Raw genomic sequence first — 13,048 nt, 5'->3', positions numbered from 1 at the left:
TGCAGTCCATGTGCTACGACTATGACCTTCTGCCTCTGATACGGTCACTTGTGTCCCTCCCAGGCAGTATGAAGTCACCCTTTCCACTCTGTTTTCTTTTTGTAACTCTGCTGTTACGTTGCTGCCAGCAGCACAAGTGCCTGCCGCTCTCTAGTGGTGCTGAGGCTTGCAGGGAGCCCTGCTTGGCTGCAGCTCTTCCCAAAGCTGCTGAATTTGGACACATCATTGGAAAGGGCGAAGTAGAAGCATCAGTGTGTGCTGTCTTTAAGTCCCTGCCCAAGATTGGTGCAATGGAATAAACCAGTAACTATGACTTTGAAACAAGTCTTTACTGGAAACACTGATTTGCTCATTAATCCAGTGGTGTCACTGCTGAGTGAGAACCTCGCTGGTGCCTTATTTTATAGAGCTTACTTCTGCCCTTGCAAATTTAAGTCCTGTGTCTACGTGATGTGGGTGTTGAAGCTGCATGTCTTCCTCTGTCCCATGATCAGAGGGAGAAGCAAAGTTCCTTGTTCCGTTATGTGAATGTGTTGTGTGGACATGTTATTTAATGTGGGAGAAATGCCTTTCTAAGCACCTCCCGCATATACCACTTCCACCTCCCATGCAGCCAGAACTGCTGTGACAAATGCCCACGGCAGGCTGCCTCCAGTGCTATTAATATCTGGCCAAATGTCCTCAGCAAAGACAGTGCAAATCTCCTGTCTAGAAAAGGAAAATCACGTTCTATCCTTAATGTCCTGCTGCCCTGGCTCTCTACCTCTAGTTTCTGCAGCGTGGATGTAGTTCTGTTGTGCTGCAGTCTGTGCTGGTGGAGGGGAAGGCAACTTATCTTGGGTGAGCACAAGAAGGGATTGCAGTATTCATGAGCCTGTTCTGTTTTGCCATGTAGAACAGAAGTCACAACTTCAGAGGTAAAAATGGAATATAACCTGCAACTCTAGAGGTGTATTTAAAGATAACGGAGAATCCCGTTTTCCCGTTGAAATATTGATTCAAAACAATCTGTTAGCAAATAATCCTCTCATAAGCACAGATCTGAAATACAAATCCTAAACACAACTCCAAACTCAATTTGAGCAGCAATCCCAGTTGTCTGAAGTCAGAACTGCATGTAATGAGTGACTTGTTTTGCTGGAAATTGTACTTTGGTACAGGGCTGTCGCCAGATAAATTTGGGGAGGCTCAGCTTGCATCATGTCACTGTACTGCTCATCTGTGAAACTTTAAAATTTGTGCTTCAAATTACCATAGTCCCTGGACAATTTTAGCTTTTTATCCTGCTGTTTGATCAGGAAAAACAGACCCCAGGAAGAAAAAAGCATTCAAGTATTTGATTTTTTTTATAGGGCATTATTTCTATTTTTCCTTTAGGCTGTGCATCTCCATCCTTCCAGAGAAAAGAAAGAGGCTGTTTCTGACAAATCCAAGTTGTCTCAACAGTGCTGAGAGTTTCTTGTGTAATCCGTAGAGTGTTTAGCTGCAGAAAAAAAAAGATAAAAGATTAACTGAAACAGATTTAAGTAAGTTTCCCTTGGATCTCAATTGTGTCAGACTTTCAGAAACATCAATGTTCGCTCAGGAAACTGGTGAGATTTAATATTCAATTATTGTTAGTTCACCATGGTAATTACAGTTACTCAATATTTCTGCTTCAGGAAGGGCTATTTCCCAGCTGGCAGCCTCTACGTGCAGCTCACAGCGAGCATCCCCGCTATGCCCAAAGGCACCAGGAGGTGTCAGGGTGTGCACTCGCTCTCTGCGTGCATCTCGCTTCCCCCTGGCCCTGCTGCTCCCTCCCCGCACCCAGCTCGGCTTCTGAAGCACTTGATTTTATTTTATATTTGGACAAAAAAATGATGAACAGGTTTAAATGGCTGAACAGCAGGGGCGCTTGTTTAATAAAGGTTTTTGGAGCTCTGGAAAATCTCTTGAGCAGGTACCAGTGTAATTAGAAGAGTTCTTTCATACTAACTCATGTTCAGCACTTTCCTTTGCCTCTGGATCTTTACGAGTGTGTCTTTGAGCATTTTTAGTGGTTACATTTATCAGATTGGAGAAACATCATGGATCTCACTGCCCTCTTAGATCAGGCACCAGGTCTACAGTGCTGTGAAGGATGTAGGGAAAGCCAAGGGTCTTGCCTCCAGTCCTTTCTGCTTTCTAAGATGGCTTCTGAATAAACTTATTACTCTGTACCAACTCTGTTGGCATCTTCATTTTGCAGTACCACGTGTGTTTACATGCACACCTGTAGTGACCTCGAGTAAACATCTCTATTTGCTATGGAATATGTCTTGCAGATTTTTAAGGCAAATCCACATAACAAGATACCAGATTCTTTATTATTTGCAAATGTTTCTAACATGGGAATGAACCTGAAAAAGCCCAGAAGGTGCTTTATATATTGCTCCTCCATGAGCAGCCTGTAAAGCTGCTGAGCTGCCCTGACCAAGTTAGTGGTGTGGGTCCGTTACCTCAAGCCATGTAATTTTTCCCCCCATGTAGCCAGAGCATGCTTACTTTTGGTGCTGAGCGTTTCACAACTGGTTGATTTGCCTCTCCAGGGAAGTTAATTCACTCCTTTATATGAATTAGCCTTCTCATACTGTGTAATAGCAACATATCTTCCTTCCTGATCTAAAAATATATTTGCATACACATGTGGGATTAATGTCATCGAAAGCACAAACTCTGTTCCCTTCCAGTGAAACTAAACCAGATAAAGAAGTGCACTGAGTATGGGCCAGCTTGTTCTGGGTGTTCAGCCCGTGGGACCAGGCTAGGCTGGGCTAGGAACAAGAATCCGGCAGCATTAAACACCTGTCATCGTGGGGCTTATGGGCCAATGTTGGCAATCCAGTAGGGAATTCACTTGTGGCTGTGCTTTCAGTCTGTGTGTCCAAAACCAGTAAAAGTCGACTGAAATACCTCTCTTCCAGAGGCTGAGATCAAGAAGGGAGTTTTCCTCCTGAGATCAGCCTCCTTTCTGCATACACATGAAAAATCAGTCTGGTTGGTTAAAAAGTGATTTTTGTTTGTTTTCTACTTGTGCTTAGCTAGTAGTGCAGAAGGCTTTAGGCTCAGGATGGACAACCTTTCTCGTGCAACAAAGCTTCCAGCCAGGAGATGCTTTGTTTTGTGCTTGTGAGAGGCAGCCCCAATAAGGGGGGGTATGAGAGGAAGAAGATGTGTGCAAACAGCTTTGGGAACATTCTGGATCCAACTGAAGGCTGTGCCCTGTGCCAGGCTTTTAGGTCTTATCAGTTCTCAGGGCATGTTTTGTAAGCAACAACTGAGATGAAAGCTGAGGAAAGATCAAAGCAGATTTCATGGTTTCAATGGGTTTTTGCTTCTCGTTTTTTCACTTTTCAGCATCTCCTGCCTGAGCGCTGCCCTCTCCTCTGCATCCCATCTCTGCCCTGCCTGTGGCCAAGGCCACGGGTAAGGGTGTGCCAACCTTTCTGCCTCAGGCCTGTAGGCTCCACCAGCCTACACCCACAAACCTGGAGCAACGTTGGTTTATTTTAGCTGCAAGATAACCCTTGCAGTTTCGTTTCCCTCAGCTGGTGAGATTCAGTTCCCAAGCAGAAACTGGCCTCAAGTTTCTCCCTCTTGGCTGAGGGCAGCTATAAGTGTCTGTGCTGTCTCCTGATGCCTGAAGTGTTGATCCAGGGGTGCTGAGCCCTACGGCAGTGAGAGTGTAGAGAGGGGATTTTCTGAGGCAGGGGGGCTGTTCAGCTCCCCCAAAAGGCATTTGTGTGGCAGAAGAGTGGTTCCTTCTCAGTGAAGACTTGGATTTCCCCTCCTTGCCATCTGCGCTTGTACTTGCTGCTAGAGAACAGTCGCTCCGCGTAATTTGTGAACTTCTGAAGTGGGGTGCGTAAATGTAACATCGCTCAGCTGGGCTGCAAATGTCAGGCTCCTGTAAGCACAAAGTTGATAAATACTGCTTTGAACAGGCAGAAAACAGCAGAGACAAATGTCAGCCATGCTGTGGCAATCAGTCCCAGATAGTCTGGAAAAAGATGACATTTGTAGTGAAATGAGTCATTCATGGAAATGTGAGGCGGCGATGTGCCACTAGGCACTGGGGAGGCTTTTTGTTGTGGTTGAGGAAGTCTCCATAGAGCTAGAAAGTGGCACTGCTTTTCTTGAGATGTGCTTTTAATGCTCCTTCTTAAAGATTCTGAGTTAACAACCAGAAAATGGGTCAAAACTGTGTTCAGCTATACGAGAAATAAGGCATGGGTGGTTCTGCAAGCCAAATGATGTGGAGGTGGCTTAATTACTGGCTCAACTCAAATGGAAACCACTAATATTTTGGGGGAGAAAAAATCACTTCAAACCTCTAGTTGCGTTTATCGAGGTGTCAGGCTCAGAGGGGAGAGGAGACTTTGCCACAGCATTCCTTAGCTGTTTGCCTAAATAAGTGACAAGAATGGGGTGCAATTCAATGATTTTGTTCATCTCGGAGAATGAAGATGTACCTTCAGGAGGCTGCTCTCTCAGGTAGGGAAGGGGATGTCCTGCAGCACTCTGAGTATCGATAGCTCTGTTGTGTTTCTGGCCTTGGCAGTGTTTTCAGGGCCTCCAGCTTGGCTGGATCCTTGGCACCACGGGACAAGTGAGCAATGTAATGGTAGAATCGAAGAATCATTAAGGTTGGAAGAGACCTCTATGATCATCTAGTCCAACCATCCAACTACCACCAGTATTGCCCACTAAAACGTGTCACATCTGCATGTTTCCTGAGCACCTCCTGGGACAGTGACTCCACCATCTCCCTGGGCAGCCCATTGCAGTGCCTGACCACTCTTCTGGAGAAGAAATTTTTCCGAATATCCAATCTCAGCCTTCCCAGATGCAACTTGAAGCCACTGCCTCTTGTCCTATCATGTCTTGCCACTCTAATTTTACCTTCTCTGGTGCACCCAGTGTGAGCACTCCCAAGTTCTGGAGCATCTGTTGCATGAGCCTCCCATGCAAATTGCCAACGCTTTGCTGCAGCACCTGTGATGTCTGGCCTGGTTCCTCTGCATGCAAATGTGTAGGGAGCAAGCGCCAAGTCCTCAGCCCAGCCACTGTTGCCTGGGCTTCATGACTTCATTCCTGCCGCACCCATTTTGTGCTATGCCGTGCTTTTCCAGGGTGCCTTGGAGGTACAACACTGCTTCTCTGCTTAAGATGAGATTAATTTTGGGTTAACTTCGTATGTGAAACAATTCAGAAGAGAGCTCTTGGTGCTGAAGTTTAGGGGTGCTGGGTTTTCCTCCGGCATCCTTTTCTAGCAACAAGTGTGAACTAGCACCATAGTCTGGGGATTTTCTCCCACGCTTTCTTGGTGCTATTTGCATCTGTGGGGAGAACGGGCAGTCCCAGAGACTGCTCCTGCCCTGGGGCTGGGTGTCACGCTCTGATGTCCAACAGAATGAACGCTGTGCTTTCCCTTTAGTAAAAAGTACCCAAAAGCATGGTCCCTGCTTCATGGGTTGTATGACTTAGGATGGACTGGGGCCACGAATATCAATGCCGCAGCCAGCTCTCTTGACAAGTAGGGCCTCACAACTCTGATTATAAAGGAGAAATTGTGGGAAGGCAGGTCATGGTGTCTGTCTGCCCTCAGTCCCCAGGTGTTCCAGTTCCTTAAGGTTCTCCTTAATTTCTCTCACCCTGGTTCCCAGCTGAGCTTTTGTTCTTGTTCTAAGCCTTTCTTCTTCCTCCTCAAACTTTCTCTTTTAGACCTCCCTCTTATCTGTCTGTGCCCCTTTTCTTCTGTCCTCAAGCAGAGCAAATAATTAATCCCTTTACTTTTGACTTTAAGGTCAGATGGGACCAGTCAGGAGCTTCAAATGAGGTCAGTTGTTCCTTTCCCCTGGACTGCACCACTGTGGCGGTGTTGTTTTGGGTGGGTTCGAGCTTATAATTTTCCTACCTTAGGCTCTGATCCCTATTAGAGTGAAAGCAGGTTTTAAGCTGGAGTAGGCACCAGCTGAAGAAAGAGTATTTAGGAAGGGCAAGGCATGCAGTAGCTCCCAGTGGTGTGGGTGGGTGGAATTTGTTTGCTTTCCTTCTTGGGATCTAATATTTAGTTACGTGGAGATTACTCTAGCTCTTCAAAAAACTTTTGGAAGAAGGTACTTGTGTTGCTCCTTTAGAACACCTTCCTTGGACTGTAGCTCATGGCGTGACAGCTAGATGCCTTTTGGGGGTGGGAAGTGATGTGAAAACCTATTCATGATAGTAATGAGAATCAGCTGTGTCCTCTGCAATGTCCATCCATTTTTCTAATCATGATAAATGGGAACTGAACAATGTGATGGGTTAGCAGAGCTTATGGTGTTGTTTGTAGAAGCTCAAGACAAGGTGGCCTGGAAGAAAAAGAAAATAATTGGTATAACTGAATTATTTCAGTAAAACGTGACAAGGAGAGGGGAGGTAAGGAAAGCCAGTGCAATTCAACCTAGAAATAACTTCGTATGTGGATAAATGAATACAGGCTTGCATTTTAGGACTGCCAGAAGTGCAGAGTGACAGAAGATAACCCAGTTGGCCAGGATGGGAAGAGGTGGTCAAAGGAGTCCTGGGCTGGAGGTTGGACACCACTAGAAAAGACTGGGATGCTTTTTGTGTGATAACTGAGACATCAATGCTGTGATCAGGTCCTGGTGGCATCCAAGGGGGTTTTCATGTAGTGCTCAACTGGGTAGTACTGATACTGGTGTTCATGCAACTCTGTCAGGTTTCAGGAGGAGGTATCTGTGTATCCCTATTTGAAGCAGTTGTACCACAAACCACAGCAGTGACTGTTCACTGCAGTTGGGTTCTTTGGGGGTACTTTTTTCTCTTTACAGTAGTTTTGGTGTCTCATGCAAAGTGTGCTTGCAAATTGTGGATGGAAGAGGAGTGTGCTGAAAGTTCACTTTCATTCAAAGAAAAAAAAAATGGTGGGTTTCACTGCAGCCAAGATGCTCCATCCCTGGTTTATGTACTTGGAAGTGCTGTGACAGGCTCTAATCTCTCATTTGTTGCACTTGTTTTTAAAAAGGGTGGGAAGGACAACCCAGGGAACTACTGACCTGTCAGCCTCACATCTGTGCTGGGGAAGATCATGGAACAGATCCTCCTAGAAGCTTTGCTAAGGCACGTGGAAGAGAAGGACGTGATACAAGACAACCATCATGTCTTCATCAAGGCCAAGTCCTACCTGATCAACCTAGTGGCATTCTGTGATGGCCTAACTGCATCAGTGGACAAGGGAAGAGCCACTGATATAATCTATATGGACTTCAGTAAGGCCTTTGTTACAGTCTCCCCTATAACATCCTTCTCTCCAAACAGGAAAGATAGGAATTTGATGGATGGACTGTTCAGTGGATGAGGAGCTGGTTGCAAGATTGTACCCAGAGAGTGGTGATCAATGGCACAATGTCCAAATGGAGATCAGTGCTGAAAGGTGTCCCTCAGGGGTCACTACTGGGGCTGATGTTCTTTAATCAGTTGTCAGTGACATCGACAGTGGGATTAAGTGCACTGCCAGCAAGTTTGCAGATGAGACCAAGCTGTGTGGTGAGGTTGACATGCAGGAGGGATGGGATGCCATCCAAAGAGACCTAGAGAGAATCCAGCAGGGGTTCCGAGGTTCAACAAAGCCAAGTGCAAGGTCTTGCACCTGATGACAACTCCCACTATCAGTACAACCTGGGAGATAAAAGGGTGGAGCACAGCCCTGCTGAGGAGGACTTGAGGCTACTGATGGATGGCAAGCTGGATGTGAGCCAGCAATGTGCCCTCACAGGCCAGAAAGCCAACGGTATCCTGGGCTGCATCAAAAGAAGCATGGCTAGCAGGTCGAGGGAGGTGATCCTGCCCCTCTACTCTGCCTTGATGAGACCTCACCTGGAGTTCTGTGTCTAGAGGTGGAGTCCTTATTATGAAGAGATGTAGATGTGTTGGTGTGCATCCAGAGGAGGGTCGCAGATATGATCCAAGGGATGAAACGCCTCCCCTAGGATGACAGGCTGAGAGAGCTGGGGCTGTTCATCCTGGAGAAGAGAAGGCTCTGGGGACACCTGATAGTGGCCTTTCAGTACCTAAAGGGGAGCTATAAGAAAGAAAAGGACAGACTCTTCAGCAGGGTCTGTTGCATTAGGACATCAGGACATGGTTTCAAACTACAACAGGGGAGATTTAGATTGGATATAAGGCAGAAGTTTTTTTACAATAAGGATAGTGAAGCACTGGGACAGGTTGCCCAGAGAGGTGGTGGATGCCCGGCCTTGGTGACATTCAAGGTCAGGCTGGATCAGGACTCTGGGCAATGTGATCTAGCTGTAGGTGTCCCTGATCATTGCAGGGGAGTTGAACTAGATAACTTTTAAGGGTCCCTTCCAACTCAAATGCTTCTATGATTCTATTATTATTTTTATTTTTAGAGAAGGCTTGCATGTGTTTCCCTCTGCCAAGAAATGTGAGCTTCCTTCTCCTTGCCACAAATGGCTCATCTGCCTCCCCTCTTCTTTCATATCGTAGGTTTTTCAGTGTTTTCAAGGGAATCTTGGACCTTCATGAACATGCCTGAGGCCTTCTGTATCTTGATGTCCCTAAACTGCATGATTTTAAGCTGACTGATGGCTGCAGAAGCACAGCAAACAGATCACTTCTCTGCTGTGTTTGTATCCTCTGGGAGATGCATGCACTGCATCAGTGTAGACTTGCAGTTCATGTAACATAGGAGGGGTTTTTGGAGGGTCCAGGGGGTAAAAAAAATTGAGAGGAGGGAAACAAAATAAACGAAAAGTGACTTAAACTAGAGCTCCTCCTGAAAAGGTACAGCTGCTGCAGAAAATGCGGAAGCTGTTAGGATATTTTTAACGTGGTGATGATGAAATGGATAAGTCCACTGTTCAAAGTACAGGGTCCACTTTTCTGAATTACTGGCATCTGGGAAGTGGTTAGCTTATATGTGTATATAGTCCTAGGCTAGATCCTCACCCTCCTTCTCCCTTCTCAGAATTACCACTCAATATGCATAGATACGAGTGACCAGCAGTGACTGCAAGCCTTTCCTTCCTCAGAAAACACCGCAACATTTATCAATGTACACATTAGTCATACATCAAAACCACCAGGACTACTATATAAGCAATTAAAAAACCCAGGGATTACAGCATCTCTGTCAAGTTCTCCTTTCTAGGTGCATCCACATCTATTTCAGTTTTCCTACCTGAAGTAGAAACTTCTCACAGCTTTGGGGCCAAGTAGGCAAATGTGCGTCTTCTGGTGTGATGCAGCAGGGATTCACCCAACTGCCTGGCATTCTGGGGGAAACCCAAACACATCACTCCAGCGACTGAGCAAAAGCTGGGCTTTGCTATGAAAATCTGTGTTTGGACACAAATCAAGGGGATGAGTCAGGAACCTCAGTGCCGGTGTGCTGCTTTCCCTCAGTCATTGAAGAGAAATGGAAATTGTCCCTGGACTCTCTGGGACTCTGATGCACAGGGAGTTAAACTTCTCATTTACTCATTTTTGATGCTCATCTCTTGAACAAAGTCTTTACGAGATTTTTGCACCTGTCTCAGAGAAAAATAAGACTCTAAGGGAAAGAGGAAGGGCTCATGGTTTGAGTGGAAGTCAGATTTTCTTAGTTTACTGTTGCATTACTATATAAAACTCAGATGTGATTTGAAAGCTCTGAATTAGAATGTTATCACACACCCACATTGTCTTTCTTCTCCCTTCTTCCTTTCTCCTTACTTTGCTCATGGCCATGTATTCCCTTTCCCTGCTGATCCCTGGCTGATGACTTTGCCTCATTTGGAGCAGCCCCAGCCCCACCATAACCTGGGAGTACAGGGCACTGCTGTGGGCACCACATTGTAGCACCAGCTGAAAATGGCCATCCTGTGTCTGAGCAGGAGCACTGTGGGATCCTACAGTGCCTAAACGCTGTCATGAGCTGCCAAGGGGCTAGATAGGAGGAGCCCTGGATCTTGGCTCATCCAAATAGGAATTTGATCCCTGTGTCATAGGACAATCTGAACATAACATGGTGTGTGTGGGCAAGGGGAGCAGATGTGCCAAATTCTCCCCACCAGCGTCAGACATCCGTCAGTGTTTCGCTCCCACTCTGCTGATATGAAACAAGTTGCCACAAAAGGCACACATCAGCATTTAGCCACAAATTTGCAGAGACGTAGGGATAGTTTCCCTTCTGCTGCTACTACTGTTCCAGTAACTTTTTGCATTTCCTGGGTGTTTTTGTTAGCACAGGGAAGTGCTCGGTTTGAAGGTTATGAGTGGAAACGTATTGCAGAGATCATTATTATTTTCCACTCTACAGTGCTTTTTTGCTGATGTAAGAGAGCAAAAAATAGTGTGGGGAATTATAGCCCCAAATATGTAAATATCTGACTGCAGTAAAAAAAAACCCTTGCATGAAGTTTGTGTTCTGATGTATTTTGGGTTCTCTTTGTGGTTGAAGAGTAAACAAGGAGGGGAATGAATGTTGATGACATTTGCACAGACGCAGCTAGTGAGAAAGGGTTGGGGGAGGTAGAGATAATATGAGAAATTCAAATCCACCCTTGATCCCGATAGCTGACTTTTATCAATAATGCTGCATGTTGGGCTTCTGACCCGGCTGCGGTGAGCAGCCGAGAAATGATGTCACCTCTTTACGGTCCATTTGTCGTGTGTGACTGCTGCAGTCTGCCTCTTGCTGCTTGTGTCAGAGCGTGACACTGCCAAATAAATAGAGGTGTTTCTTCCCCCTGGCTCCCCACATCATCCCTGGGGCTGCAGCCTCCGCGAGGATGCGAGTACTGGCGTGGAGTGGGACAGGAGCTGCTACGCTCCCATGGATGCTGCTGGTGGTGGTGGTGGTGATGATGTCGATGTCCCAAGCAGGTGAGCTCCTGGTGCCTTCGTAGAGATACCCTCGGTTGGGCTGGGTGCTTAGCCTTCACCTTGCACCAGGATGGCCTGGGGGAGGCAGAGATCCCTTCTGACTGCCTAACATAGGGTTTCTCCTGTGGCAGAGGGAAGAGCTCTGCATTCCTCTTGTGCTTGGTGCTGGCTTAGCTGTTGAGAGCAGGGTGCAGAGGCATGGTCATGGATAACTCCTTACACTGGCCCTGAAAGCACTGTCAGTGAAAGCATGGAAAGGGACAACTTCTTAAGCTTGCTGAGTTCTAGGGTTGCTGCATCTTTAAATAATGCTGTTTGCCTCTGTAAGTTGCCACCTTCTCTCTTTCTCAGCCATCCTGGAAGTAAACGGAAACCTGAGCTGTAGGTGCGTAAAGACAACTTCAGACTACATCAATCCAAAGAGATATGACAGCATTGAGATAAGGCCTGTGGGAAGTGCCTGCGGGCGCACAGAAATCATGTAAGTGCTGTGAGCGCTTGGTCATAGCTGTGGGGCAGAGATGCTCTTCTCTCCAGCAGCAGGGCCAGCTCTGAATGCTTTCTTCTGCAACCGCCACGCTTCTCAGCTTCCCTTCTGAAAGCTAAAGCTTTCCAAAAATGCTGGCCATCTTGGCAGCACATGCACGAACCTACAGAAAAAACCATCTTTGAATGGCAGCAGTCTGCACTCAGTGCAGGAGTGCATTGCCTCCTGCTTCTTGCCTTTTTCCAGCTGTCCTGTGGCTCCCTTCTCTTGCAAGCAGCGTTCTGCAGCTCCCTGCTTGCAGCGCTGTAAATGGAAGCTGGTTCCTGCAGATCAGCTCTTGCTGGTCAATCCCTGCCTCTGGAGGGAGCGTGACACTCATAACCATCATCTCTTGTGTTTCAGTATTAAACTGAAATCTTCAGCAAAAGTGTGTGTGAACCCTGATGCCCCTTGGGTAAAGAAACTGCTGAAGCGCATTGCCGGCATGTAAGTTTCTTTGATGAAAAGCTTTGGGGTGGGATAGGCGACGTTCTCCCGGGCAGCATCCAGTTGTGCCTGCAGTCCCGGGGCCCGCTTTTGGGAACCAGGATTCCTGGGGTCAGCTGTGTGTTTCTACGGGGGTGCTCCAGCCCCCAGTGCAGCAGAAGGGTGGCCAGGCTGTCCCTGTGGGTGACATCAGCCCTGGGGAATGGTGGTGACTTCCTTCGGCTCTGCCAGGAGCTTCCTCCCTCAGGGCCCTGCGCCATTTGTGATTTTCTCCTTCTTCTGCTTTTTGCAGGAAGAAAAGATAAGCTTCCCGCTAAGGAAGTTGGTGTTCTGAAGGCATGGTGTGTTCTGTCTTGAGACCTCAAGTCAAATAAAATTTGGGTTTTTCTTCCCTCGTGTTTTCCCTTGAACTGAGTTTTGAAGAGACTCCATGGAGCTTTGATCAACCCCACTCTTGTAGCTTTCCTAGTGCTGAAATTACTGCTTGCACCTGATGCGCTGTGATTGATACCCTTTCAGAGAGGTGCTGCAGGAACTGCACGTTGCTTTGTGCACAGTGTTGTCACTGTAGGTCAAGAGTGTTAGGGGATGGGGATGCAGCCTTTCTGACAGATTCAGCACATACAGCCACATTCACGTGCAGCTGTTGACAGTGTTTATGGGATCTGCAGGCAGCTGTAAGGTTTTTATAAGAAGCAAAAGGCAAATAGAGGCGTCCTGGGACTAGCGTGTGACTGTTTTACACAGGGTTGGGATAATCGGCCATGGGGGAAGGAGCAAGGGCGAGTATCCCAAAGCTGAGGACACTCTTTTCAGGGGGAGAGCGGCTTGTAGGCTGTGCAATGAAGCATTGCTTCGTTATCTTATATCCCACCAATTATAAATGTCCCTGAAGTAAACGGTGCGCGTCTTTTATGGATGAGCTTGTGTGCCCTTCTGTACGTATGTATGGAGTGGGGCATCTTTATGAGATGGGATGGTGTGTCCTGCTGCTACAGCTGACATGTAAATAGTGGCTACAGAGAAATGGGTAACATCTGACCACACAGAAGAGAAAAAACACTCCAAAAACTCCAGGTTTGCGTGGCTGCATGAGCTAGGAACTGGCAGTGGGGGGAACGACAGCTATTGTTACCAGACCCAGCTTCTTTGGAAAAAGAA

General features: G+C 46.9%; 1 protein-coding gene across 1 annotated transcript; it reads left to right on the top strand.

The window, feature by feature from the left end:
- LOC110397966 (interleukin-8-like) lies at nucleotides 10,588-12,786 on the top strand. The gene is made up of 4 exons (XM_021395053.1): nucleotides 10,588-10,914; nucleotides 11,266-11,395; nucleotides 11,804-11,887; nucleotides 12,180-12,786. Exons 1-4 carry the CDS (start codon nucleotides 10,821-10,823, stop codon nucleotides 12,190-12,192), a joined length of 321 nt encoding a protein of 106 aa, XP_021250728.1. The 5' UTR covers nucleotides 10,588-10,820; the 3' UTR covers nucleotides 12,193-12,786.

The sequence above is a fragment of the Numida meleagris genome, chromosome 4 (assembly GCF_002078875.1).
Source record: "Numida meleagris isolate 19003 breed g44 Domestic line chromosome 4, NumMel1.0, whole genome shotgun sequence".
NCBI classification, from domain to species: domain Eukaryota; kingdom Metazoa; phylum Chordata; class Aves; order Galliformes; family Numididae; genus Numida; species Numida meleagris.
The sequence above is the reverse complement of the archived record's forward strand: the minus strand, read 5'-3'. Positions and strand labels throughout refer to the sequence as shown.

Bases quoted from the DNA above. Each gene is read 5' to 3' on its own strand.
- LOC110397966 (XM_021395053.1), top strand. From the start codon at position 10,821: ATGCGAGTACTGGCGTGGAGTGGGACAGGAGCTGCTACGCTCCCATGG. The intron at 10,915-11,265 runs GTGAGCTCCTGG...TCTCTTTCTCAG, and splicing joins GATGTCGATGTCCCAAGCAG to CCATCCTGGAAGTAAACGGA. The intron at 11,396-11,803 runs GTAAGTGCTGTG...CTTGTGTTTCAG, and splicing joins TGCGGGCGCACAGAAATCAT to TATTAAACTGAAATCTTCAG.